Source organism: Mytilus edulis, chromosome 10, assembly GCF_963676685.1.
Source record: "Mytilus edulis chromosome 10, xbMytEdul2.2, whole genome shotgun sequence".
In the NCBI taxonomy this organism is placed as follows: domain Eukaryota; kingdom Metazoa; phylum Mollusca; class Bivalvia; order Mytilida; family Mytilidae; genus Mytilus; species Mytilus edulis.
In genome coordinates, this window is record NC_092353.1 from 56,215,400 (window position 1) to 56,241,203 (window position 25,804).

Below are 25,804 nucleotides of genomic sequence, written 5' to 3' on the forward strand. Positions count from 1 at the left end.
ATAAATCTATTATTGCTTTGACACTCTCCCCATTTCAATTCCCAATTTTGTTTAGAAAAGAAAACTGAAACAGTTATGACAGAAAAGAATTACGTAAAAAATTTATATTTGTTTTAAGTTTTTCTTTTTAAATAGACTGTTCATTGCTGGAAATATGATTTGTTTGCTTCATAGACAACTTTCAAATATATGCATTTTCCTTTACAAATGCCACTGAAAAAGCTTAACATTATGTGTTGATTGAGCAGGATTAAGTCCTCTTTTTCATACATGTTGAAGCAAAAAATGCATCATTTACATGTCACTGTGAAAAAAAGTACTGTGTTTTCATAGAAATAAACTGAAAATTTTCATATGTCCAGTTGTGACAAGACAACTCTGTTACATGCATGTAGACTTTTACTTTTATAAATTGTTATTTGAATGGAGAGTTGTCTCATTGGCACTCACACCACATCTTCTTATATCTATGTAGAGCACAACTCAACCTAGCATGTTTGTTGCTTAGTACTCTTTGCTTGATGATTATTTGTAACAGTGCTTCAAAACATTGTTTATTGTTTAAAAAAAGTACAATCAAACCTGCTGAATAGGTAATCTCTATATAGCGAAACCTGTCTTTGCAGTTTATCTTTGTATTTTCCCACTAAGTAATAATTAGGCCATTTGAAACTCAATTCAAAGGTCGCCTTTCTCTTTTCCCAAGGGTGACCTATATATAAAGGTTTAACTTTGCTCATTGTTGAAGGCCATACCGTGACCTGTAATTGTTTCCTGTGACATTAAGTCTCTATCACGCCACTTCTTCATTTTTATATTGACTAAGTATTTTTGAGGAAGCTTTTCTTTATCTCACTAGGAAAATGATAGCGGTAGCATGTACTAGTTTAAGAAATTGCCTTGTACATGTATAACTATTGTACTTTTGTACCATTGGACATGGGTAACCAAAAAACTTTATTACACAAGCATGACATGATTTTTGTTGAAATTTGATTCAATGTGATGATTTATCTTTTGACCAGTATATTTAAAGGGTTAAATGATTAGTTCTAGATAAATGTTTGTTTTGGTGCCTTCTGTGTTATGTAATACATGTACAGTCATTGCTTTTGATATATAAGATATTTAAATAAAGATCAAATGATTTAAAAGCAATAATCTTAAGTGCCCTAGTCTGTATTGTTCTGATTCATTTTGGGGGTTAACTTAGTTTGCAATCAAGTTCAAAAACTGGATCTTTATTTTTACATAGCTTGTCTTGTTCATCATTTGGGCCTTGATGGCTGTGTGGTTTTATGAGTTCATTTACAGTGACTACTAGCTGAGATTGGGAGTTCAAACTCCCTTTGGAGTAATGTGCATTCTACTTTGATGTTAATTTATCATGCCAGTTCTCCTGCTGAAAGGAAGGAACAGGTTCTGCCATGGTTCTCCAGATCCCTCCACCAATAAAAACTGGCCTACAAGATGTAGCCAAATGTTCTGGAAGAGGTGTCAATCAGTCCATGTGTCAATCATTATAGACCATGAGATGCTGATTGTATTTTAATGAAAATATTTGATTTTTTTCATCTCCACTAGCAGTTTTGACCACACTTTTTAGACCTTCAGATATTGAATAATTGCATTCTATTAGATACCTGCTTGTATATATATATATATATATATATATATCAGTTATTATTTTCAATCCAGAAGACAATTAGCAGATTTGATAGTATGTAGGTGTATTATAGGTAACTTGAGGTCATTGTTGGATTTTATGATAGACTATAATTAGCATGTACTTTTTACTGAGACCATGCTATCAAATTGATAATAATAAGCACTTCTGAAAGTGACCTAATATTGGTTGATTAGTCTACAACACATACATTTGCTGTTTTTCAGACTCCAGAAATTTACATTATATAAATTAATGTGGTTATATGTTTACAGTACAACCTTTATTTTGTCTATTGATAGGGTTATTATGTTTACAGTACAACCTTTATTTTGTCTATTGATAGGGTTATATGTTTACAGTACAACCTTTAGTTTGTCTATTGATAGGGTTATATGTTTACAGTACAACCTTTAGTTTGTCTATAGATAGGGTTATATGTTTACAGTACAACCTTTAGTTTGTCTATAGATAGGGTTATGTGTTATATGTTTGCAGTACAACCTTTAGTTTGTCTATTGATAGGGTTATATGTTTACAGTACAACCTTTAGTTTGTCTATAGATAGGGTTATACGTTTACAGTACAACCTTTAGTTTGTCTATAGATAGGGTTATATGTTTACAGTACAACCTTTAGTTTGTCTATTGATAGGGTTTATATGTTTACAGTACAACCTTTAGTTTGTCTATAGATAGGGTTATATGTTTACAGTACAACCTTTAGTTTGTCTATAGATAGGGTTATATGTTTACAGTACAACCTTTAGTTTGTCTATAGATAGGGTTATATGTTTACAGTACAACCAGTTTGTCTATTGATAGGGTTATATGTTTACAGTACAACCTTTAGTTTGTCTATTGATAGGGTTATATGTTTACAGTACAACCTTTAGTTTGTCTATAGATAGGGTTATATGTTTACAGTACAACCTTTAGTTTGTCTATTGATAGGGTTATATGTTTACAGTACAACCTTTAGTTTGTCTATTGATAGGGTTTATATGTTTACAGTACAACCTTTAGTTTGTCTATTGATAGGGTTTATATGTTTACAGTACAACCTTTAGTTTGTCTATTGATAGGGTTTATATGTTTACAGTACAACCTTTATTTTGTCTATTGATAAGGTTATATGTTTACAGTACAACCTTTAGTTTGTCTATTGATAGGGTTATATGTTTGGCAATGACTTCTAGGTAGTTCACCACAATGTGGTCACTTCTTCTTGAAACATAGTACATGTGTACTTATTTAGGTTTTGAACCTATATTTTGCTCTTTAATGAACATAATATTTGCCACTGGACATTAAACACCAATTTAATAATATCAATTTAAATGTTTTTGAATTTAAAAAGAAATACATATTTAAATATTTACTACTTTAAAAAGAATAAGAATAATAACCAATAATATATCTTAAGTTTGTTTCCTCAGAATACTTTGATTTTGTCTACTTATTTATTATAATTGTGTTATTGAATAAGTTATAAGACCCAAAAAGAGCTGATTAGGAGAATTGAATGTGGAATTCTATTTATTGCATTCATGCATGCAATTCCAATGAGTACGTCTATGATAAGAATGATAAGAGGGATTGCATAGTATGTTATTTACAAAAATGCATGCATATTAAGGTACATGGACCTAATGGATTTATTAACCTTGCTTAGGTGTAAAGTCATTAATTCTAAGTAAATTACTGATATATTTAGATGACAAAATCTGGTTTCATGGTCAGTTTGTATGTAATGGCCAATATTTAATAATCTGTAGTAATTACATGTGACCAAATCAACATCCATATTGATAGCCATGCTAATTAATCTTTCAGAACAATTTGGCTAGACGCAGGGAACACATGAAGCATATAGCTGTCATGCCTGATCTGAAAGAGTCACGTGAATCAATGATGAGCAGTGAGGACCTATTGCAGACCGAGGAACCAAAACCTCCTGAAGAGAAAGAGGATGAGGAGCCTCCAGCTGAGGTGGAGAAAGCTGTGTTACCAAGTGTTCCAGATACATTCCTCAAGAAACTTGGCCTCAAGTTCAAGAAGAATGAAAATGTAGCTAACAGGTAATGTGTTACAATTGCTTATGTATACTCATGTCACAAGAAGAATCTGTTTTTAATAGACTTAAAGTTTTATACTGCAGACTGAACCTATGTTGACGGGTGCCACATGTGGAGCAGGATCTGCTTACCTTTATGGAGCACCTGAGATCACCCCTAGTTTTTTGGTGGGGTTCGTGTTGCTTATTCTTTAGTTTTCTATGTTGTGTTATGTGTACTATTGTTTGTTTGTCTTTTTCATTTTTAGCCATGGCGTTGTCAGTTTATTTTCGATTTATGAGTTTTACTGTCCCTCTGGTATCTTTCGTCCCTCTTTTAAAAGTAGGGTAATTTTTTAAACTTAAAACTGCAAATACTGAAATAGAAATATTTTAGAATTTCAGGTTCAATAATCAAGATATGAAAGTTTAAAATATATGTTTCACTCAGAGCAAATCCTGCTTACATTTTTTTTTGGGGGGGGGGGGGGGGGGGGGGGAGTCTGTTTTGTGTCTTCAGCTCTTCCTACAGTTTTCAATACACAGCCTTATAATTTTCTAGAATATTTGTATCTATATTGAAGATGTCCACCTTGATTCAACAGATTTTTCTACATTGTGGAACTTTTGAAGGTTGCACAGATGTTCTCAATAGAGCATGGCAATGTTGTGTAATTGGCTACTCCCACAGAGTGCAACTTGAAAAACTTAAAGAATGTTTGTATGCACATTGAAAAATTGTTCACCTGGCTTTGGATACATATGTGGAAAGTTTTTGCAAGTTTTTGTGATGGTAAACTACTATATGAAATGAATAAAACAAGGAATTATTATTAAAATCTGCAATAATTTTAATTCTTGAAAATTGATCAGGAATGTACCTGTACGATAAAAACTAATAAAACTAATGAAAGCTTTATGTGAGCATTTTAGACCATTTGATGTGTCTTCACTGTTCATATTCACCATTTATCAACTTCCAGTGAACAGAGTACTTATACTATTTTTTTTACACAATGACTATTAACCTTAACAATGATTATAAAATTGAGAATGGAAATGGGGAATGTGTCAAAGAGACAACAACCCGACCATAGAGCAGACAACAGCAGAAGGGCAAGGTCACCAACAGGTCTTCAATGCAACAAGAAATTCTCGCACCCGGAGGTGCCTTCAGCTGGCCCCTAAACAAATATATACTGGTTCAGTGATAATGAACACATTATGCATGCCATTTTCTTAGGAATTACAAATTAAAGTATCATGAAATTTGGTATCAAGCTTTACGTGACCTTGCCTTAATGCATGTGACACATTACTCAACATCTTTCCTGTTAACCGAATCGTATACCAGTGGTTATTATACATGTAGTAAGCAACTCTTTTTATAATCTCTGTATAGAAACTTATTTTTTATCAAAAAATGAAAAAGTTAAAAAAAAAACTGAAAAGGGCGTTTCAAAATTCATGAAATATGTAATCTTTTAAAAATTGAAAATATTTTTCTGTTTATGATATTAATAAAGATATGTAAAACATTTCTGACTGCATGAACAAATTTTCCAATTTTATAAACTCATAAAATTTTACATTATTTAATATCCATCAGAAACATAATTTAGGATCATTGGTTGCTCAGGTGAGGTTAAAGTATACCAATGAATTGCTATTTATTGTAACCGTCTAAATCAAGTTTTATAAATGAATAAATATTTAAATGAAAATTTATAAGTTTGAAATATCTATATCAGGCTTAAGGTTTTAAGTTGGTATTTTTATTATTATACCCCCGCTTTAAAAAAGGGGGGGTATACTGTTTTACCTCTGTCTGTCAGTCCGTCCGTCCGTCCGTCCATCAGTCCGTCAGTCCGTCAGTCAGTCCGTCCCATGAAACTTTCGTCACATTTTTCTCAGGAACTACACATCCACCCTTTCTGTAATTTGGTATCAACATTTATATATGTCAGCCATACCGTGTGATGCGTTTTCAGATTCATCACTTGACAACTTCCTGTTTACCGAACACTTGTCTGATTTTACACATGATAGCCAAGTTGAAAATTTTCGTCACATTTTTCTCAGGAACTACAATACAAGGATTTCTGAAATTTGGTTTCAGGATTTATATAAGTCAGCTATACCGTGTGATGCGTTTTCAGATTCATCACTCGACAACTTCCTGTTTACCGAACACTTGTATGATTTTACACATGATAGCCAAGTTGAAAATTTTCGTCACATTTTTCTCAGGAACTACAATACAAGGATTTCTGAAATTTGGTTTCAGGATTTATATAAGTCAGCTATACCGTGTGATGCATTTTCAGATTCATCACTCGACAACTTCCTGTTTACCGAACACTTGTATGATTTTACACATGATAACCAAGTAAAAAATTTTCGTCACATTTTTCTCAGGAACTACAATACAAGGATTTCTGAAATTTGGTTTCAGGATTTTTATAAGTCAGCTATACCGTGTGATGCATTTTCAGATTCATCACTCGACAACTTCCTGTTTACCGAACACTTGCATATTTTTACACTATTAATATTATCCACTTGCGGCGGGGGTATCATCAGTGAGCAGTAGCTCGCAGTTTCACTTGTTAATTCTGTTTATATGATCGTAAGTCATTCAATACTTTGGTATATAATGACAATATTTTGACAGGTATGATATAAGTACTTAGTCTCTTCCTCTTTGAAAGGATTTAAGATCACAGGTTACCTCCCTTTTTCCATACATCAATATCCAGGGGTTGGAACCCCCCTTTTTTTTGGCTGATCAATGCATTTGAATGGGAGCATAAAGTTGGAACCCCCCCTTTTTAAAATGGCTGGATCCGCCACTGCTCCTCTTATATTGTGACAAGTGCTTTCAATCAATTTATATATTGCATCAATGAGTATGTATGTATGTGCTTAAATACCATTTTAACTCATTTGAATGTTTATTTTGAGGTGTTAAATTTATAAAATAAAGATCTTCAGAATTCCATCCAACACCGTGAAAGTAGCCGTGTCTGCTAATTAAACTATAGTTGAGCTTTACGTATCTGAAAATCCAGTTTATGGTGTAGATGACAACGTGTTGCAAAAAAGGATAAAAAATAATTACACAATACCTATCAAAGAGTATCTTTTTTTTTTCATTATATGTGATTTTTTTACAAAATTTAATTTGTTCAATAAACTGCAAGATTAGAATATTTTAAAAACCATATTTAAAAACAACTAAGTTTTCAAATAAATCTTGAAAGTCAGGATAAGCAACATCAAAGAATATTTCCAAAATAAGAATTTTAAAACACTGAAAAAAATAAAAGGGGGGAGGTGTACCCCACATGTGCCTGTGCAAAATTGTCAAAATCATCTTGAAAAGGGGGTAGACATGGGCAGGGGGCAGGGACACATTATAAATGTCGTATGAAATGCATTTTAATTCTAACAATTATATATTTACATTTAGATCAAAATAATTGATTCCCTTGGCATCCTCCATCTATTTGAAACAAAAAATTCAAAACCTCACAGAGCAAGTATTCATGAATTTTTTTTTTTCAAACTGTGGAAATTTTTTTCATACTAGATTCACAGCATTAAGGAACTTGTATTTCATTGTATTAACTTCATGAAATTTCTCTCAACAATTTTCCTTTTAAAAAAAAACCTCCCAAGAACGATTTATGAAATGCAACAGTTTAGAACTGAAATGATTTAAATGACTTCAAACTGTAAATTTTGAAGAATCACTGGCATTACTTTCAATTTCGAAAGGCAAAATAAAAAATCAAATTTAATAATAAACGAGTGGATAATTTATACGCTGTATGTATGCAGCAAAATCTTATTGTTTTCCTAATATGTAAGCTTGAAACTACAGCGTAATTTTTTTTTGCACTCAGTGACCTTTGACCTTGTGCAAATTGAAGGTCACATGAACTTAAGATTATTGGTGTAGGCCCCAAGTCTTTACAACTTCCGGTTCTCGAGATACAATTTTTCAAAAATTGTGTATATTTTTTCAAGGGAAATAACTCCTTATAAGGGTTAACAACAAAATGATTGTATATGTTTATTAACATTGCCATCTGGTCTTGTACATGTTGCCATTTTCAAATCGATTCTATCTGGAATAAGCTTTAAGAAAAATGCAAAAGAAAGAAATTGCTTCAAGGGGACATAAGTCTCATAGGGAATGATGAAATCCTGAGCAGCCTCATATGGTTTCACATCATGATGAGATCTAACTGTTGTCCAAATAAGGATATGATATCTTCAAAAACAACGAGGGGGGCCATGTCGAAAAAAAAACAATAAAAGGGAAATAACTTCTAAAGGGGATGATGAAATCCTACACAACCTCATCTGGTAATACCTCATGATGAGGTCTACCAATGGTCCATATTTGGTATTGATAACTCCAATAGAAATGGGGAGAGGCCATGTCAAAAAAAATGCTGAAAGAAAAAAAAAAACTGAAGAAAAACACTAAGGTCTTTCCTCGCGTAGAGGAAAGACCTTAATTATGAGTGATTCTGGATTCATTTTACATAACTCACTTGTGGAAAAGTATTGCTATTTTAATTTCAACATCTGCATTATCAAAATTACAAAAAGGGGAGACAATTATCTCTGTGATAACAGTTTATTTTATCAAATGGCAGGAAATCATCATTTAAGTGTAATAATTATTTCACTCGTTTAGTTTGGCATTAAATCATTTTGCATTTTTGGTTAAGTGTCCAATCTGATGAAGACACTTTCACGCGTGCATAACGCATGCATATATATATAGCCTAGCTAGTAAATAAAGCAATAGTTTGACTCTTTTAAAAAAAAAATCAACTAGTTTAATAAAATAAATTAATTTAAATCAGAATTGTCTCAACTAAAATAATGAAGTACCTTGTCATTTAATAAAATTTCTTTATAATATTTGTTATAAAGATCACTTCTTTTGGGTGTGAAAAGAAAGGTAAAAAGTTATTAGCGATCATTAGCATTATCTCCTAGGGGCGTTAATATGGTAATTAGGAGTGCCCTCAAGGTTATCATACTATTTGGAGTGGCAATTTTATTACCCGATAATTCATTTCAACACCCCAAAAATAGTGCAAAATGGCACTTAAAAAATCATATCTCAATTAATGCATGGTAAATGACTGAAATTATTTCTGTAAAAAGATAGTTGACCTAATTCCCAATCTCCCATTTCAGTCAATGGCCATTTAATTTAGGTCATGTCTGGCAAATATGACCATTTCTGTACCCTGCCATACAGCTGTAAGGATGTTAATGCAAATGACATTTAATAGATTAATAATTAATAACCTTTCTGCTGACCTATAGGCCAAGCAATAAAATGGGTACTTTTGGCAGAATGGAATATTTCCAGATCAAGATTTCCCAACATTTCAGGAAACATAAATCCTTTTCTGTAGACATAAGAAGATGTGGTTATAAGTGCCAATGAGACAACTCTCCATCCACAGTTATTGTAATAGTAAACCATTATAGGTCACATCACCGTCTTCAACTCAGAGCCTAGACATGGAACAGCAAGCTATAAAGGGCCTCAGAAATTTCTGATATAAGATAAAAACCGCAATTTTTATATGTGTGCATTGTAGAAGAGTCTAAAAACAGCACAAACAATATTTTCCAAAAGACCAAAAAAGTGAAGAAGTATATTTAAACAAAACGCATTTGACTAACAGGTCGAACAACTGATGTTCTTTAACCCTGCTGACTGCCATTGGCGATTGCCAAATAAAATTGATCACAAGATGTAACAAAATGGATCTTAATAAAAATTTAATACTAAACAGAAAGAAAAAAAATTATATATATATATATACATACTTATTGTCTCCTTGAGTAGGTCAAAAAGCTAATGTTTCCACACCATCAACAATTTGTTAAATTTTGTGGTTAGGTCAATTTGAAGTGAACCACTTATGATATGAAAATGATATTTGGTATGCAGCTGAATAAGGATTGGCCCTGATCTCATTTCCATTGAGGTTATTTGGTCTGGTCCCTCAGTCATGGTATATTGACTTTAAAACTTCAGCATAGTTTAGGTCGGTCAAACAGGACCCTCATGTGATATATCAATGATATTTGGTATGTAGTTGAAAAAGTCTTAGCACATCTCATTTACATGGAGATGTAAGCCCTGTACCTTAAGTTGGTGTTCATTGTCTTTGAATATTTTGCATATTTTTTCATTCAAAGAATCTCCATTTTAATTTCAAAACTGCATTCAGGCTACACATATCTCTGTGTCAACAACTAATATATTATACCTCCACTCCAAGAGGCTATATTATGGTCGCCTTGTATGCCACTCTGATTGCGTATTGAACAGAATGACCTCATATTTGGTAAGCTGCTGGAAAGTCTGTGTTGTTATGTTTGAGCACCTTTTTCGAATGTATCAGATACCTAATTCCTGTTTTTTTATGCCCCATTTATGGGCATTATGTTTTCTGGTCTGTCCGTCCGTCCATCTATTTGTTCGTTTGTCTGTTCGTCCCACTTCAAGTTAAAGTTTTTGTTTCAGGTAGTTTTTGATGAAGTTGAAGTCCAATCAACTTGAAACTTTGTACACATGTTCCCTATGATATTATCTTTCTACTTTCCAAATTAGAGATTTTCCCCCATTTTCATGGTCCACTGAACATAGAAAATGATAGTGCGGATTGGTCATACGTGTACTGGGGACACTTCAATACTTTTAATTACATGTTGCGAGTTTGCTAAACATGACGATATGTTCATTCTAAATTTTTTTATTGGAAAAATATTCTTGATACAAAGATATATTTTGATGTGGGTGTGATGAAATTTAGACTAAATGGTCTCCGTTAAAAAGTGCTAGATTAGGAAATCAAAATAATTGATTGTATACAAAATGAACAGCTGATTTGTGGATTATGGAATTAGATTGTAGATTAAAAACAGCTTTTGTAAGTAAGAAGCTTATAACATGTATCATGCTTTATTTGGCCTTTTGAATATGATTAATCTGAAAACATTTCTATGTTTTTTATATTAAAGTATATAGAAATAAAAATTTGTGGTATGATTGACAATAAGAAAGCTCTCCACTAGAGACCAAAATTAATACATGTAGCTATATATAGATCACTGTATGGGCTTCAACAACGAGTAAAACTAAAACCGCATAGCAAGATATAAGACTCTAAAATGAATAATGTAAAACAGTGCAATTGAATTTCAATTGTGTTTTCTCATCTTCCTTTGTACACAAAAGTCATTTTCAAAGTTTCCTTTTTTTTCAAATTCTTTTGACTATTTGCCAACTTTCCATTATTTTGAAATCAATAATGATAATTTGTAAAAGAATCTGAATTACCATGTTTTAAAGGTCTATATTAAAGAAACTCAGACTGACTAAAATGCGGCTGTACTTTAAATAATAGAAATTTTACATACATATTATTTTCAAACAAGTTTAAGCTTACTTAAAGAGTTACTATGTTCAAAATTGTATTATTAAGATATAAAATCCCCAATACCTATTACTGAAAGATAAACAAATGATTTATTTAAGCCTCATTATCATATATGTAATTCAGATTATATTCAATTTAAACATTTTGATTTAAAGTCAGTTTTTCAATCATGTTGGCCTTACATGGTATTATAGAAACCTAACCATCCTATAATACATAAGTGGTAAAACGATAGCCTTTCTTTGGATTATTATCTACATACATGTAAGAAATCGTATACACTACATGTATGTGATAGGTGATAATCAACGTGAACTTTATTCATCGGTATTTGATTGCATTTATTTCCCGTGGCATTATTTTATCTACCTGGTTCACCTTTAAAAATCAACATAGATGCCAATCAAAGAATTCAAACCGATGGAAGAGTTCAGATTGTTGTGCGATGAAATTAATAAGAAATTATTTCCTGAAAAGGAGTTTCAAAGGTAAAAGTAATTAGTTTTGTTTACATGTTGGATTGAATACCAGTAATTTATTTTTAAAAGGTTTGAAAAAAATATACATGTAGTTGTAATTTTTTAATTTTTTTTTGTTATTGGTGATTTTTTTAATGAATTTTTTTAGCGCCTGTTCATTGATCAATTTGATGAATTAAAAAATGTGTACATGCGCCTATATTGATCTGTTGTGAATATTAAATTTTCATAGTTAGGTAGGTTCCATATTGCCTGACCAGACATATTTTAATAAATTTGACCAGTACCTTCGTAGCTTTCGAATTTTGGCATGTCGTATCAGTGAATTTTTCAAGTTTTGATTACTAAGCTTGATGTACACTTTTCTTATTGTTCTTTTTCTTTACAAAAAAAAATATGATATTTTGATAGAATAACAAATGATTAATATTTATAGCTTGCTATGCAGTATGGGGTTTTGCTCATTGTTGAAGGCCATACAGTGACCTATAGTTACATTAACCTTCAATGTAATTTCCTCATCAAGTGCAAGTGTTGTCCTGAACATGCATGAAATATTTGCCACTGGAAGTTAAGCAACAAACAATCAATCAGTATAAGTGCAAGTGTCATTAGTTATTACAACTCCCCCCCCCCCCCCCTCATGTAACCACAATTATTCATCAGTTAATGATATAAACTTAAATTTGTAATTGATGAAATATCAAGATCATTTCATTTTAAACTTGATTGATTTATAGATCTTATTTTAAAAATAACAATTCAATTGCATGAGGTTATAACATTTTTAAAAGACAATTTAGTTTCAACATGTAAGGAAAGACAGGGCTTTAAAAATGTGATATTAAACTGCAGATAAGGGTACAAACGCACTTTTTATGAAATTTATTGGCCATACAACTCAGTAGGAGCTCTAATAACTGTAAATATGTTGACAAGATTTATGTTTTATGGAATGCATTGATTTCCAATAAATCATAGTTTTTGATTTGCCTATACTTTGATCTCTTTGAGATAAGAAATTATAATATCTTCCTAGTTCAAAGTGCTATATTATGGAATTTACTTGTTGGTATACACTATAAGTATATAAGTATATGCCATTGTTAGGATAAGTACCTCAAAAGTTACTATGGACTAAAAACAATGACAAGCAACAGACTTGAAGATAATGTGTTCATGTATGACCTTCGTGTACATGTGAATTTTGTTACCAACCATGTGTGTTCTACTATATTTGAAGCATTTATCATGCAATGACTAAGATGACAAACACTAGGTAAGCTATTGCCATTACTTGACTTCCCTGCTGGAGAAGGTAAGCGGTTGTCTGGGGATTTTAGACTACATCCACCAAAAAAGTGACCCCTACATATAATATCTTATAGTGCTTAAATTAGCTTTAAAAAAAAACTTAAAAAACAACCAATGGCTTCCCTCCACATAAACATTCTTAAAAATATTCTCTAAAACTGCTGAATGGATTGGAACTAAATTTTACCATAATAATTATCTGGTTATTTTATTTCAAATAATTTTTTGTATTGATTATAATCCTGGACAAATAAACAGGCCACTATTACTATAAATAGATTATAAAGATTCTCAAGGACTAAAAAACAATAACAGCAAAACTAATGAAAGAAGAATGATCAAATGGTCCAAATCTATCAACTGTTGAGTTTTCGGCAAAATCTGACAAGTAATTTTGAAGTTATGCCACAAGGTCTACAAATGAATCTACATGATATGAATCTTCAGTCCATTCCTTACAAGAGTTATTGCCCTTCAAAGTTGATTTCACCCAAATAATATAATTGGAAAGACTAGAATTGATAGAGTGGAATTATAAACTGCTGGAATAAACAAGACAAAATCTACAAACAAGTTGAGTAGGTGAAATCATCAGTTGACTCATTATAGGAGTTATTGCCCTTGAATGTTGATATTTTTTAAAATCATCTTTATGAATTTTGCTTTAATCTTGCTTTAACAGATAGAGGGAAACTTATATAATGTGTGAAAGGGGGATGGCTGCTCCCAATTCTAATGTTGCATATTTTTGTTAGATGAGGAATTTGATTGATCCTCTACTAAATTAGTACTGTCTCAGCTATGACAGTATAAAATAAAAAGAATGATCTGTAGAAACTAATTATAAATGACCAATTTTCTGGTATGGTATTAAAATTCATGAATGACTGTATAACTGTTTAACTAGCTTAGTTTTTCTGCCCCCGCCATAGTGGAGGCACTGGAGGGAGCATTAAGTTTTACCCTTGTCCGTCTGTACGTACATACTCCCAAAGTTGGTTTCCATTCTCTAACTTTAGTTTGCTTCAACCAAATCTTTTGAAACTTAAACAAAATGCCTATTACCACAAAACACAGATCAAGTTTGAATTTTGTTGGCGTCACATTTACTGTTGTACAGTTAAACCCCTTTACAAATGAAAAAAATACTGATGTTTTTGTTTCCTTTTTTATTACTGTGAAAACTCTGCATCTTACTCATATGACTAGAGCATGTATTTCTAGATCCCCTTATCACTGCAATTTTCAAATTAAGAAATGCAGCAACCAACAACCCCTCTTTTTATGCCCTATTTATTGGCATTATGTTTTCTGGTCTGTGTGTCCGTCCATTTGTCCGTTCGTTCGTCCGTCCATCCGTCTGTCCCGCTTCAGGTTAAAGTTTTTGGTCAAGGTAGTTTTTGATGAAGTTGAAGTCCAATCAAATAGAAACTTAGTACACATGTTCCCTATGATATGATCTTTCTAATTCAAATGCCATATTAGAGATTTTCACCCATTTTCACGGTCCACTGAACATAGAAGAGGGAGCATCTGTGTACTGGGGACACATTCTTGTTTAAAGTCCTGGATCCATCTCATCTAACTTGTTTTTGAACTACAAATGGACTTCACAAATTAAAGGGCATGGGTACACAAATAATTATATAATAGATCTTCTTTAAGATTGATAAAAATGATAAACTAGATATATTGAGGACTTATAAGATAAACTAGATTTTGTACTTGAAAAACTGATAACTTGTATAATATACGTATCTATGATTTTAAATGGTTCAAGGTCTCATATAGCCTTCACTTATTAAATTTCAAATTTATTTTCAACATTACAAAAAAGATCAAATTGTACAAAGGATGCAGACAGAATTCAGTGAAAACTTTGATGATTGGGTTTTTTAACGACCTTGACTGGCTATAAAGCACTCTCACGGTCTGCCCTGGCTTGCACATATTAAGGCAACCGAATAATTTGTTTTTACCATAAGGCATAAGGTTATTGGTATAATTTTAAATTTGAAAACTTCTAACATATCTGAATGCTTTTATACCATTAGTAAAGAACTATTGGACTAGAATCTGCATTTTGGAAATTTTCAGAAGTTTAAATTTTCTTAGCATCATCTGACTCAAAGCCAATACAATGGAATTGAAGCTACCTAGATTTTATTTTTATGTCCCATTTATGGGCATTATGTTTTCTAGACTGTGCTTTCGTCTGTCCGTCTGTTCGTCCCTCTGTCCTGCTTCAGATTTAAGTTTTTGGTCAAGGAAGTTTTGGATGAAGTTGAATTCCAATCAACTTGAAACTTAGTACATGTACACATGTTCCTTATGATATGATCTCGCTAATTTTAATGCCATATTAAAGATTTTACCCCATTTTCACGGCCCATTGAACATAGAAAATGATAGTGCAGATGGGGCATCCATGTACTTGGGACACATTCTTGTTAGTTCATGCAATAGATGGAAGAAGAAGAAACATTCTGACATTCTGAATATATGTCCAGGGATGTTTGTATATAGACAATATGTCTTTTTCCTTTTTAAGCAAGTTTTCGAAATACATTGCATATATATAAATGCATAAATCATAATATATTCCACCCAAAATGTTTTCAAAACTAGGTAAATGTTTATACATTAAATCTGCTCACATAACAACACCCAAATCGGCTGGAAAAAAACTATTAAAATGTAAATGTCAACTCTTTCTATTTTATATACAAAAGATAATGTTGAGAGAAATTACAATTTAACTGTTGGACGAAAAAACTTGTGAAATTGAAAATTTGATACATTGAATAATTTGTTTGTCCTACAGCTATATATTTCATCATATACAACGGTTGATAAACATGTACTCAGAAATATTCATAAATAAAATATATCATTGACCGGTATATAGGTCTTTACAAACTTTTGAGTCATCCTGATGTAGGTAAACTCAGAAATGAATTGATTGACAATGATTTTTTCAACTGGATATTATCTGATAGTTTTGTAATATTTGCACACCCAATTTTTTTAGTCATAAATAGATTTAAACTCTTTTTGTATTTTTCCTTATTGATTTCTTTATAATGAATGTGTGAAAGTGAACTATTTTTCAATGATCAAGTGTTCATTTGGAGGTTAGTGTGACGTCAATTTTCACTGAACTAGTACACAATTTTTTTTAGGGGCCAGCTGATGACATTCTCTGGGTGCAGTATTTTCTTTTCTTGGGTTTTTGATATATATTCCCCATTTCCATTCTCAATTTTATTGTAAAAGAGTACACATATTTTGATTTTATAACTTATAAGCACTAACCATAAGGAGATTTGTTCTTATTTGCAAAATAATTTGTTTTGGTCTTATATGAAGTGGTCAGACAGAAATTGATACAAGATTAAAACAATGTACTTTAGTAGTCAGTGACAGACTGTATAAACAATATATACTATAAATACAGGCTTTCAGACTTAATGCCTGACTCTCTGAAACTTGATATAATCCAAGGACATATATACCAGTAAAGATATCTTACCCTAAAATGGTAATGAAGTTAGTTTACACATCATTAAAGGCTAGTTTATTCCCTAAATGATATTTGTCTGGATAATTTATCTTTGTTTGTTCAGTTTGTTGTAGAAAATCACGAAATAATCATGAAATTTGCTACAAATGATCCTAAAATCAATAAACAAATTGAAAGTAAATGTAACTGTTACCAAAGAAAGTAACTTATATGTTTTTTTTACTGGTATTTTATTTCACACCTTTGAAATTTACTGCAGAAATGTTTTTAACACTTACTAAAAAAAATGATCTTTGAATTTGAGGAATGGTGTTAAAAATTCATGGAGAATGTTGGCTTTTCAGAATGTGGCTTTTGATGCTAAAAAAGAAAGCACACACCTTTTTATATTTTTACCAAAGTTATAATAACATTTTTCTCATCTGATAAACATTATGTTCAAATACATGCACATCTTTTTATTTATTTCTCCCACAGTTTAGTTTTCTAATAAAAGAGATCAATTTATGGAATTCCATTTAGATAAGTTTTGTTTTGGTTTGGGGTTTTTTGTAGAGGGGGTTGTAAAATAGAAATCAGCCTGTCTGTCTTTCTGACCAACTTCTTTTTGAGATTCACTTCAAACTTTGTAGAATAAAAGAATATTATATGTAAACCTATCATATGATGAAATTTTTATTCTGTTTTAATATGTTAATCAAAATTATGCCCATTTCACAAAAATGAATCGACCTCTTTTAGAATCAACATTTAGGAAGGTTTTGGTGACCACATCATGATCATGTATTCTATATTTATCTTGTCATGGCAACTCCTCATACAGGTTAAATCACATTAACATGAAACTTACATTGTTAGATCTTCATATGTAGATAGGCATGTGGGTAGGATTTTCTAGTCTATTTAAATTTTGTTAGATATGTCCCTTTCACTTCAAAATTCTGACAGAATTGACTTGATCATCCTTCTATGGTTTAACATATCAACATAAATAATACTATCTCAAATAATTACAGCGCCCCTTTACGGTCATTGTCTCCCAGAGTTAATGTAGCAATCACGGTGAGTGAAATATAACGGCTTAATTATTCGTGTAAGAATCTCACTGCATTGTTAGATCCTAATATACAGGTGTGCATGAAGGCAGGAACTGATTCCCTCTATTGAGTGTATTTGTTTGTTATGCCCCTTTTTAGTTAAGAATTTTTGCAGAACAAACCTTGTCATTGCAACTTCTCAATCAACTACAGGCAAGATGCAGGGGTTGGTAGAATCCTTTGAAATATTTATTTTTATGAAATTTCAAATACATACTGCTTAACTAATACTACAGTTATGACATGCTTCTATTATCTGCAGATATGTCCATATATGGATTTCTCCAGGGGCCTCTTTGGCAGAGTTATCTTAAGTAGTCGAACTACTTTATCAATAGCCTATCAACACTGAGACTGTGAGTTTTAATCCTGCACTGGTCGTGTGCACTAGACTCCAATCTTATTGACTATGATTATCAGGCTGTGGTTCTTGTGGGCACTCCAGCTTCCTCCAACAATAAAAACTGACCACCACGAAATAGTACAATAGTGTTGAACACCAATCAATGAATAGATAGACTTTCCTTGATAAACAATTTAATTCATATACTGTGGATTCTTTTATATTCCTTGGAACCAATTTTCGTGGATTGCGGAAACCTTGCATTTTCATGGATATTTGATTTCGTGGTTCTGCCAAAGTCTGGATACAACTTTATAGAAATTTATTTTTCATTCAATTTGTGGTTCACCTGTACCCACGAAACCCACGAATATTGGTATCCAATGAATAATATAGGTTACTGCATGAATATTGGGGAATATTGTCCCGAGTAGAATTTTATATTGCACAAGCTTGCGAGTGAAATATATGTTATACGAGGGACAATATTCCCCAATATTCGTGCTATAAACCTTTTATTGTATAGCAATATAATATTTGAAAGTAAAAAATGGTTTAAACTAAGATTTTGTCGTTGATGACGTCATGAATTTTGAAGATTTATTACACTAGTGCAATATTGGAATTCATTGCACGCTAATATTTGGTTACTTTCTGTTGGAAATATTATATTGCTGTGCAATAATATTAAATAATGAATCCACAGTATATTTAAATCAGATGATTTTATATCATACTATTATTTGCCCTATAAAAAATTGGAAGAAAAAAATATAATTATCCCCAATAATAATATTTTAATAGTTAAAGGCAATACATGTACATAAAATATTATTTTTATTCTTAAGGCAATTTGACAGGTTAAAATAACTATACTCAAAAGGAAAATATATTTCTACTTAATTTTTATTTCTGTATCATTTAATATATTTGTCTTTAATCTTTTAAATTTATTTTTTTCTAAAGTAATTATTATATATAATTTACTTATGATCTATCTTTTTAGCTTTTCCCTTCACTTTGCGTCTGGCGTCCGTTGTCGTCCTGCGTCCAACGTTAACTTTAACAAAAATCTTCTCCTCTGAAACTACTGGGCCAAATTAATCCAAACTTGGCCACAATCATCATTGGGGTATCTGGTTTAAAAAATGTGTCCGGTGACCCGGCCAACCAACCAAGATGGCCGCCATGGCTAAAAATAGAACATAGGGGTAAAATGCAGTATTTGGCTTATAACTCAAAAACCAAAGCATTTAGAGCAAATCTGACAGGGTAAAATTGTTAATCAGGTCAAGATCTATCTGCCCTGAAATTTTCAGATGAATGGGACAACCCGTTGTTGGGTTGCTGCCCCTAAATTGGTAATTTTAAGGAAACTTTACTGGTTTTGGTTATAATCTTGAATATTATTATAGATAGAGATAAACTGTAAACTGCAATAATGTACAGCAAAGTAAGATTTACAAATAAGTCAACTTGACTGAAATGGTCAATTGACCCCCTAAGGAGTTATTGTCCTTTATAGTCAATTTTTAACAATTTTCATAAAATTTGTAAATTTTTACTAACATTTTCCACTGTAAGCAGCAAGAATGTTCAGTTGTTGGGTTGCTGCCCCTAAATTGGTAATTTAAAGGAAATTTTACTGTTTTTGGTTATTATCTTGAATATTATTATAGATAGAGATAAACTGTAAACAGCAATAATGTTCAGCAAAGTAAGATTTACAAATAAGTCACACCGACCGAAATGGTCAGTTGACCGCTTTAGGAGTTATTACTCTTTATAGTCAATTTTTAACCATTTTTCGTAAATCTTAGTAATCTTTTACAAAAATCCTCTCCTCTGAAACTACTGGGCCAAATTAATCCAAACTTGGCCATAATCATCTTTGGGGTATCTAGTTTAAAAAATGTGTCCGGTGATCCGGCCGTCCAACCAAGATGGCCGCCATGGCTAAAAATAGAACATAGGGGTAAAATGCAGTTTTTGGTTTGTAACTCAAAAACTAAAGCATTTAGAGCAAATCTGACATGGGTAATATTGTTTATCAGGTCAAGATCTATCTGCCCTGAAATTTTCAGATGAATCGGACAACCCGTTGTTGGGTTGCTGCCCCTAAATTGGTAATTTTAAGGAAACTTTACTGTTTTTGGTTATAATCTTGAATATTATTATAGATAGAGATAAACTGTAAACAGCAATAATGTACAGCAAAGTAAGATTTACAAATAAGTCAACTTGACTGAAATGGTCAATTGACCCCCTAAGGAGTTATTGTCCTTTATAGTCAATTTTTAACAATTTTCATAAAATTTGTAAATTTTTACTAACATTTTCCACTGTAAGCAGCAAGAATGTTCAGTAAAGTAAGATGTACACACACATCACCATCACCAAAACACAATTTTGTCATGAATCCATCTGCTTCCTTTGTTTAATATTCACATAGACCAAGGTGAGCGACACAGGCTCTTTAGAGCGTCTAGTTTATTATGTAAATGGAATTGAAACACACAAAATATCCACTAAATAAAAGTTTCGTAATTTTAAGAAACAGTTCAAAAGATTTCTGGCAGACAGTCATTTATATATTGAAAAAGAAGACAAAATTATATAGCACGAAAAATTTCTTGTATACACAGGTTTTTTTATGGAAAAGAAGACAAAAATTTATCTTTTATCTTTTAAGGTTTAATGTATAACTAAAAGACAAAAAAAAAAACCAACAAAGAAAACGAAATTTAAATGTTTTATAGAAGACTTGAAATGCATGCATTTAGATCAATGGATTATCTGTTTGTGAATAAGACTGATCAAAGGCTTTAAAAGCTTTGGGTATTTTTTTGTGGCCTTGAACTTTGTCTAATGTTTATCCATTAACCTATTAGGTTTACTTAAAAGTATAGGAAAGCCTACTCAGACAAAAAGTATGCTTAGATTATATAACTGAAGACTTGATTATAAATAATAACAGAATACTTTTGAGCGAAATATCAATTAACCAGCTGAATAATTGTAGTTGCAAATGCACCACACAATGAATACTAACTCATTAAAATCAAAGAGTTGTATAGTAAGACTAATTAAGACTTAATACACAACTAAGTAGGGACTTAAATTGTTCCTTTACATCCAGTAGCAAATATTTCATACATATTCATAATCATTGGGGTTTGGAGAATATTAGGTTTTAATTTGATACAAATATAAATTTTGATTTCAATTTTGACTATTATAAACACAATTTGTGGTTAGTTATTCACTTTTGAGCGAAATATCAGTTAACCAGCTGAATGTTTGTAATTGCAAATGTACCACACAATAAAATTGAGAAAGGAAAAGGGGAATGTGTCAAAGCGACAACAACCCGACCATAGAGCAGACAACAGCCGAAGGCCACCAATGGGTCTTCAATGTAGCGAGAGAAACTCCCGTACCTGTAGGCGTCCTTCAGCTGGCCCCTTAGAAAATATGCATTCTAGTACAGTGATTATGAACGTCATACTAAACTCCGAATTATTCACAAGAATCTAAAATTAAAAATCATACAAGACTAACAAAGGCCAGAGGCTCCTGACTTGGGACAGGCGCAAAATTGCGGCGGGGTTAAACATGTTTATGAATACTTACTCATTAAAATCAAAGAGTGGTATAGAAGACTAACTAAGATTAAATACACAACTTGGTCGGGACTTAAAATTGTTCCTTTACATTCAGTGGCAAATATTTCATGCATATTCATAATCATTGGAGTTTGGAGAATATTAGGTTTTAATTTGATATTAATATAATATTTTAATTTCAATTTTGGCTATTATAAACACAATTTGTGGTTAGTGATTTCTTTATTTTAAAAATACCTATATGAGGTTTAAGTGGTAAAACTTCAGTTCAAAAAGTTTTGATATCTGATTTTACAATCACAAAGAGGAGAACTAAAATATTTTGTTAGCTTTTATTTAAAGAATTAAAGCATTTGTTTAGAAAACTGTATAATCCATTGAAAGAACGTAGAAATTATCTTGCTTTTATCCTTTTTACCGTATCAAAGCTTTCAAAACAAGGTTTAAGTGTACTTGCAAATACAAGAATCTTGAAAAGCGAATTGATGTTATGTCAAAAGTTGAAGGAATTGTTTTGTTTTTCAGATGTTGATTAATGGCATTCTGGAATGATTGTTTGTTCGTTTTTAGTGAAAGAATCATTTGCAAATGCTTGTCATTCAGAATAAGTTTTGTTTTGAAATCTGATTCCTGCGTCTGGTATGGGGAACCTATTTAGTACTATCAATGCTTTTACCAGTTGTTGGTGCATATTTGTAATAAGGTCATTAAAAAAATTGTTTTTTTTGTTATTATTTTTCTTTTCTAAAATGATAACTCCTGTAAGCTGATACTTGAAATATGGTGAGAGACTGGCTTTTTTTTAGCTCACCTGGCCCGAAGGGCCAAGTGAGCTTTTCTCATCACTTGGCGTCTGGCGTCCGGCGTCGTTAACTTTTACAAAAATCTTCTCCTCTGAAACTGTTGGGCCAAATTAATCCAAACTTGGCCATAATCATCATTGGGGTATCTAGTTTAGAAATTGTGTGGCGTGACCCCGCCAACCAACCAAGATGGCCGCCACGGCTAAAAATAGAACATAGGGGTAAAATGCAGTTTTTGGCTTATAACTCAAAAACCAAAGCATTTAGAGCAAATCTGACATGGGTAAAAATGTTCATCAGGTCAAGATCTATCTGTCCTGAAATTTTCAGATGAATCAGACAACCAGTTGTTGGGTTGCTGCCCCTAAATTGGTAATTTTAAGGAAATTTTGCTGTTTTTGGTTATTATCTTGAATATTATTATAGATAGAGATAAACTGTAAACAGCAATAATGTTCAGCAAAGTAAGATTTACAAATAAGTTAACATGACCGAAATGGTCAAATGACCCCTTTAAGAGTTATTGCCCTTTATAGTCAATTTTTAACCATTTTTTGTAGATCTTAGTTATCTTTTACAAAAATCTTCTCCTCTGAAACTGCTGGGCCAAATTAATCCAAACTTTACCATAATCATCATTGGGGTATGTAGTTTAGAAGTTGTGTGGCGTGACCCCGCCAACCAACCAAGATGGCCGCCACGGCTAAAAATAGAACATAGGGGTAAAATGCAGTTTTTGGCTTATAACTCAAAAACCAAAGCATTTAGAGCAAATCTGACATGGGGTAAAAATGTTCATCAGGTCAAGATCTATCTGCCCTGAATTTTTCAGGTGAATCGGACAACCTGTTGTTGGGTTGCTGCCCCTAAATTGGTAATTTTAAGGAAATTTTCCCGTTTTTGGTTATTATCTTGAATATTATTATAGATAGAGATAAACTATAAACAGCAATAATGTTCAGCAAAGTAAGATTTACAAATAAGTTAACATGACCGAAATGGTCAGTTGACCCCTTTAGGAGTTATTTCCCTTTATAGTCAATTTTTAACAATTTTTTGTAAATCTTAGTTATCTTTTACAAAAATCTTCTCCTCTGATAATACGTGGCCAAATTAAACCAAACTTGGCCACAATCATCATTTGGGTATTTAGTTTTAAAAATGTGTGGCGTGACCCGGTCAACTTACCATGATGGCCGCCATGGCTAAAAATAGAACATAGGGGTAAAATGCAGTTTTTGGCTTATAAAACAAAAAAAAAAGCATTTAGAGCAAATCTGACATGGGGTAAAAATGTTCATCAGGTCAAGATCTATCTGCCCTGAATTTTTCAGGTGAATCGGACAACCTGTTGTTGGGTTGCTGCCCCTAAATTGGTAATTTTAAGGAAATTTTCCCGTTTTTGGTTATTATCTTGAATATTATTATAGATAGAGATAAACTGTAAACAGCAATAATGTTCAGCAAAGTAAGATTTACAAATAAGTTAACATGACCGAAATGGTCAGTTGACCCCTTTAGGAGTTATTTCCCTTTATAGTCAATTTTTAACAATTTTTTGTAAATCTTAGTTATCTTTTACAAAAATCTTCTCCTCTGATATTACGTGGCCAAATTAAACCAAACTTGGCCACAATCATCATTTGGGTATTTAGTTTTAAAAATGTGTGGCGTGACCCGGTCAACTTACCATGATGGCCGCCATGGCTAAAAGTAGAACATAGGGGTAAAATTCAGTTTTTGGCTTATAACTCAAAAACCAAAGCATTTAGAGCAAATCTGACATGGGGTAAAAATGTTCATCAGGTCAAGATCTATCTGCCCTGAATTTTTCAGGTGAATCGGACAACCTGTTGTTGGGTTTTACAAAAATCTTCTCTGAAACTACTAAGCCAAGTTAATTATAGATAGAGATAATTGTAAGCAGTTAGAATGTTCAGTAAAGTAAGATGAACAAACACATCACCATCACCAAAACACAATTTTGTCATGAATCCATCTACGTCCTTTGTTTAATATTCACAAAACCAAGGTGAGCGACACAGGCTCTTTAGAGCCTCTAGTTTTATTTTATTCTACAAAGCTTCTGTTTTCAGAAGCAAGCTGATTTTTTCAGCATTAAAAAAATTTAAAAAATGTATTTTTTGTAAATCGGTGTGAGCTGTGGCACTTTAGACATAAAATTGATTATTTCTTCAGTTGGAAAGACAGTTCCGAAAGTTTTCAAAGAATTGCAGTAAAAAAAAATTAGCTTCCAAAATTTGGAGTCAGCAAACAATTTGGGGTGGCCTTTTAGGTGTCAGACCACCAATTAAAAATCCCTATCTGTTCAACCAAATTTTGCAATTTTCACAGCTTTCTAAATATTTTACCTTAAGTTTAACTTCAAGGAAACCAGGTATATCCTGAATTGTACATGTATCCCCTTTCTACATGCAAATTTTCAACCAATGTTTAAAGTCTTGTAACAAATTTCTGATCTTGAAAAGACAGGTACTACCAAAATAACTCCCGGTTTTCTGGAAATCTTAAATTAGTGTACTATGTAGCGCATTAATCCTGAATTTTTAATGCAAACTCATAGACAAGTGAATTTTGGCTCAAAATGGTCTAAATATATTTCCCTTTCACCAAAAGTTTCATTTCTGCAAATTTGATTGGTTAGTTTAAGTAAACAATGACATCAAAAGCACTATTTTGTGTCAGAGTAGGACTACTTTTACATACGTTCTAAATTGGAGGGAGTAATTGGTGGTCTGACACCTTTAAGCAGTTATCATATCATCATGTGTGAAATTAAAGTTTACCTACAAATTTAATCCCATTTAGAATACTTATTGACTCGCATAAGATCTGTTTGACCATCTAGAAAGTTTGTATCTTAATCAAATTGATGGTCCAGTAAATTTGTACTGTGAGTGTTCGCTGGATGCCATGATAAGCCTTTTATTGTTAACATGTGTTTTTTTCAGCTTAATTTGGCCAATTAAAGAAAATTTTTAGTAGAAAGCTTTATTTTGCTTACGATTAACAGTGTGATAAGAGATTTTTAGGATTTAGTGAATGTGTGCAGTTATTACTTGTTTGCAGTACTCGGACTAAGCACAGTTTTTTTTCAAGATTATGTGCATAATTTGAAATTTAACTGCAGAAGATTTGAAATTGAGTTTGAAATTCAGTTTACCTGTAGACTAAATTAAATAACTTCAAATAGCCTTTTAAAAGGTCACTTGAAAATAGTTGAGTATTACATAATTTTAACTAAGAAAAAAATAGTCTGACAATTTGACAATTGGTAGTTCTCTATTATAACAATGAATTGAAAACTTTATACAATGGTGCATTCAACACCACATTACATGCAAATGCAAAAGTTTGAATAAAAAGATAGAAGTCAAATGAAGCTAAGAT

At 31.9% G+C, this 25,804-nt stretch overlaps 1 protein-coding gene across 6 annotated transcripts in view; it reads left to right on the top strand.

Annotated features, from left to right (window-relative positions):
* LOC139492177 (inositol 1,4,5-triphosphate receptor associated 2-like) overlaps window positions 1–25,804 on the top strand; it is a 455,884-nt gene that overhangs the window by 90,016 nt on the left and 340,064 nt on the right. For all 6 annotated transcript variants that reach the window (XR_011656711.1, XM_071280344.1, XM_071280342.1 and 3 more), the window contains one exon: window positions 3,502–3,746. Coding sequence is in view for 5 of the 6 variants with exons in the window: in XM_071280344.1 (XP_071136445.1) it covers window positions 3,502–3,746 (245 nt within the window). In the remaining variant the exon portion in view is untranslated. The remainder of the gene's footprint in view (window positions 1–3,501; window positions 3,747–25,804) is intronic.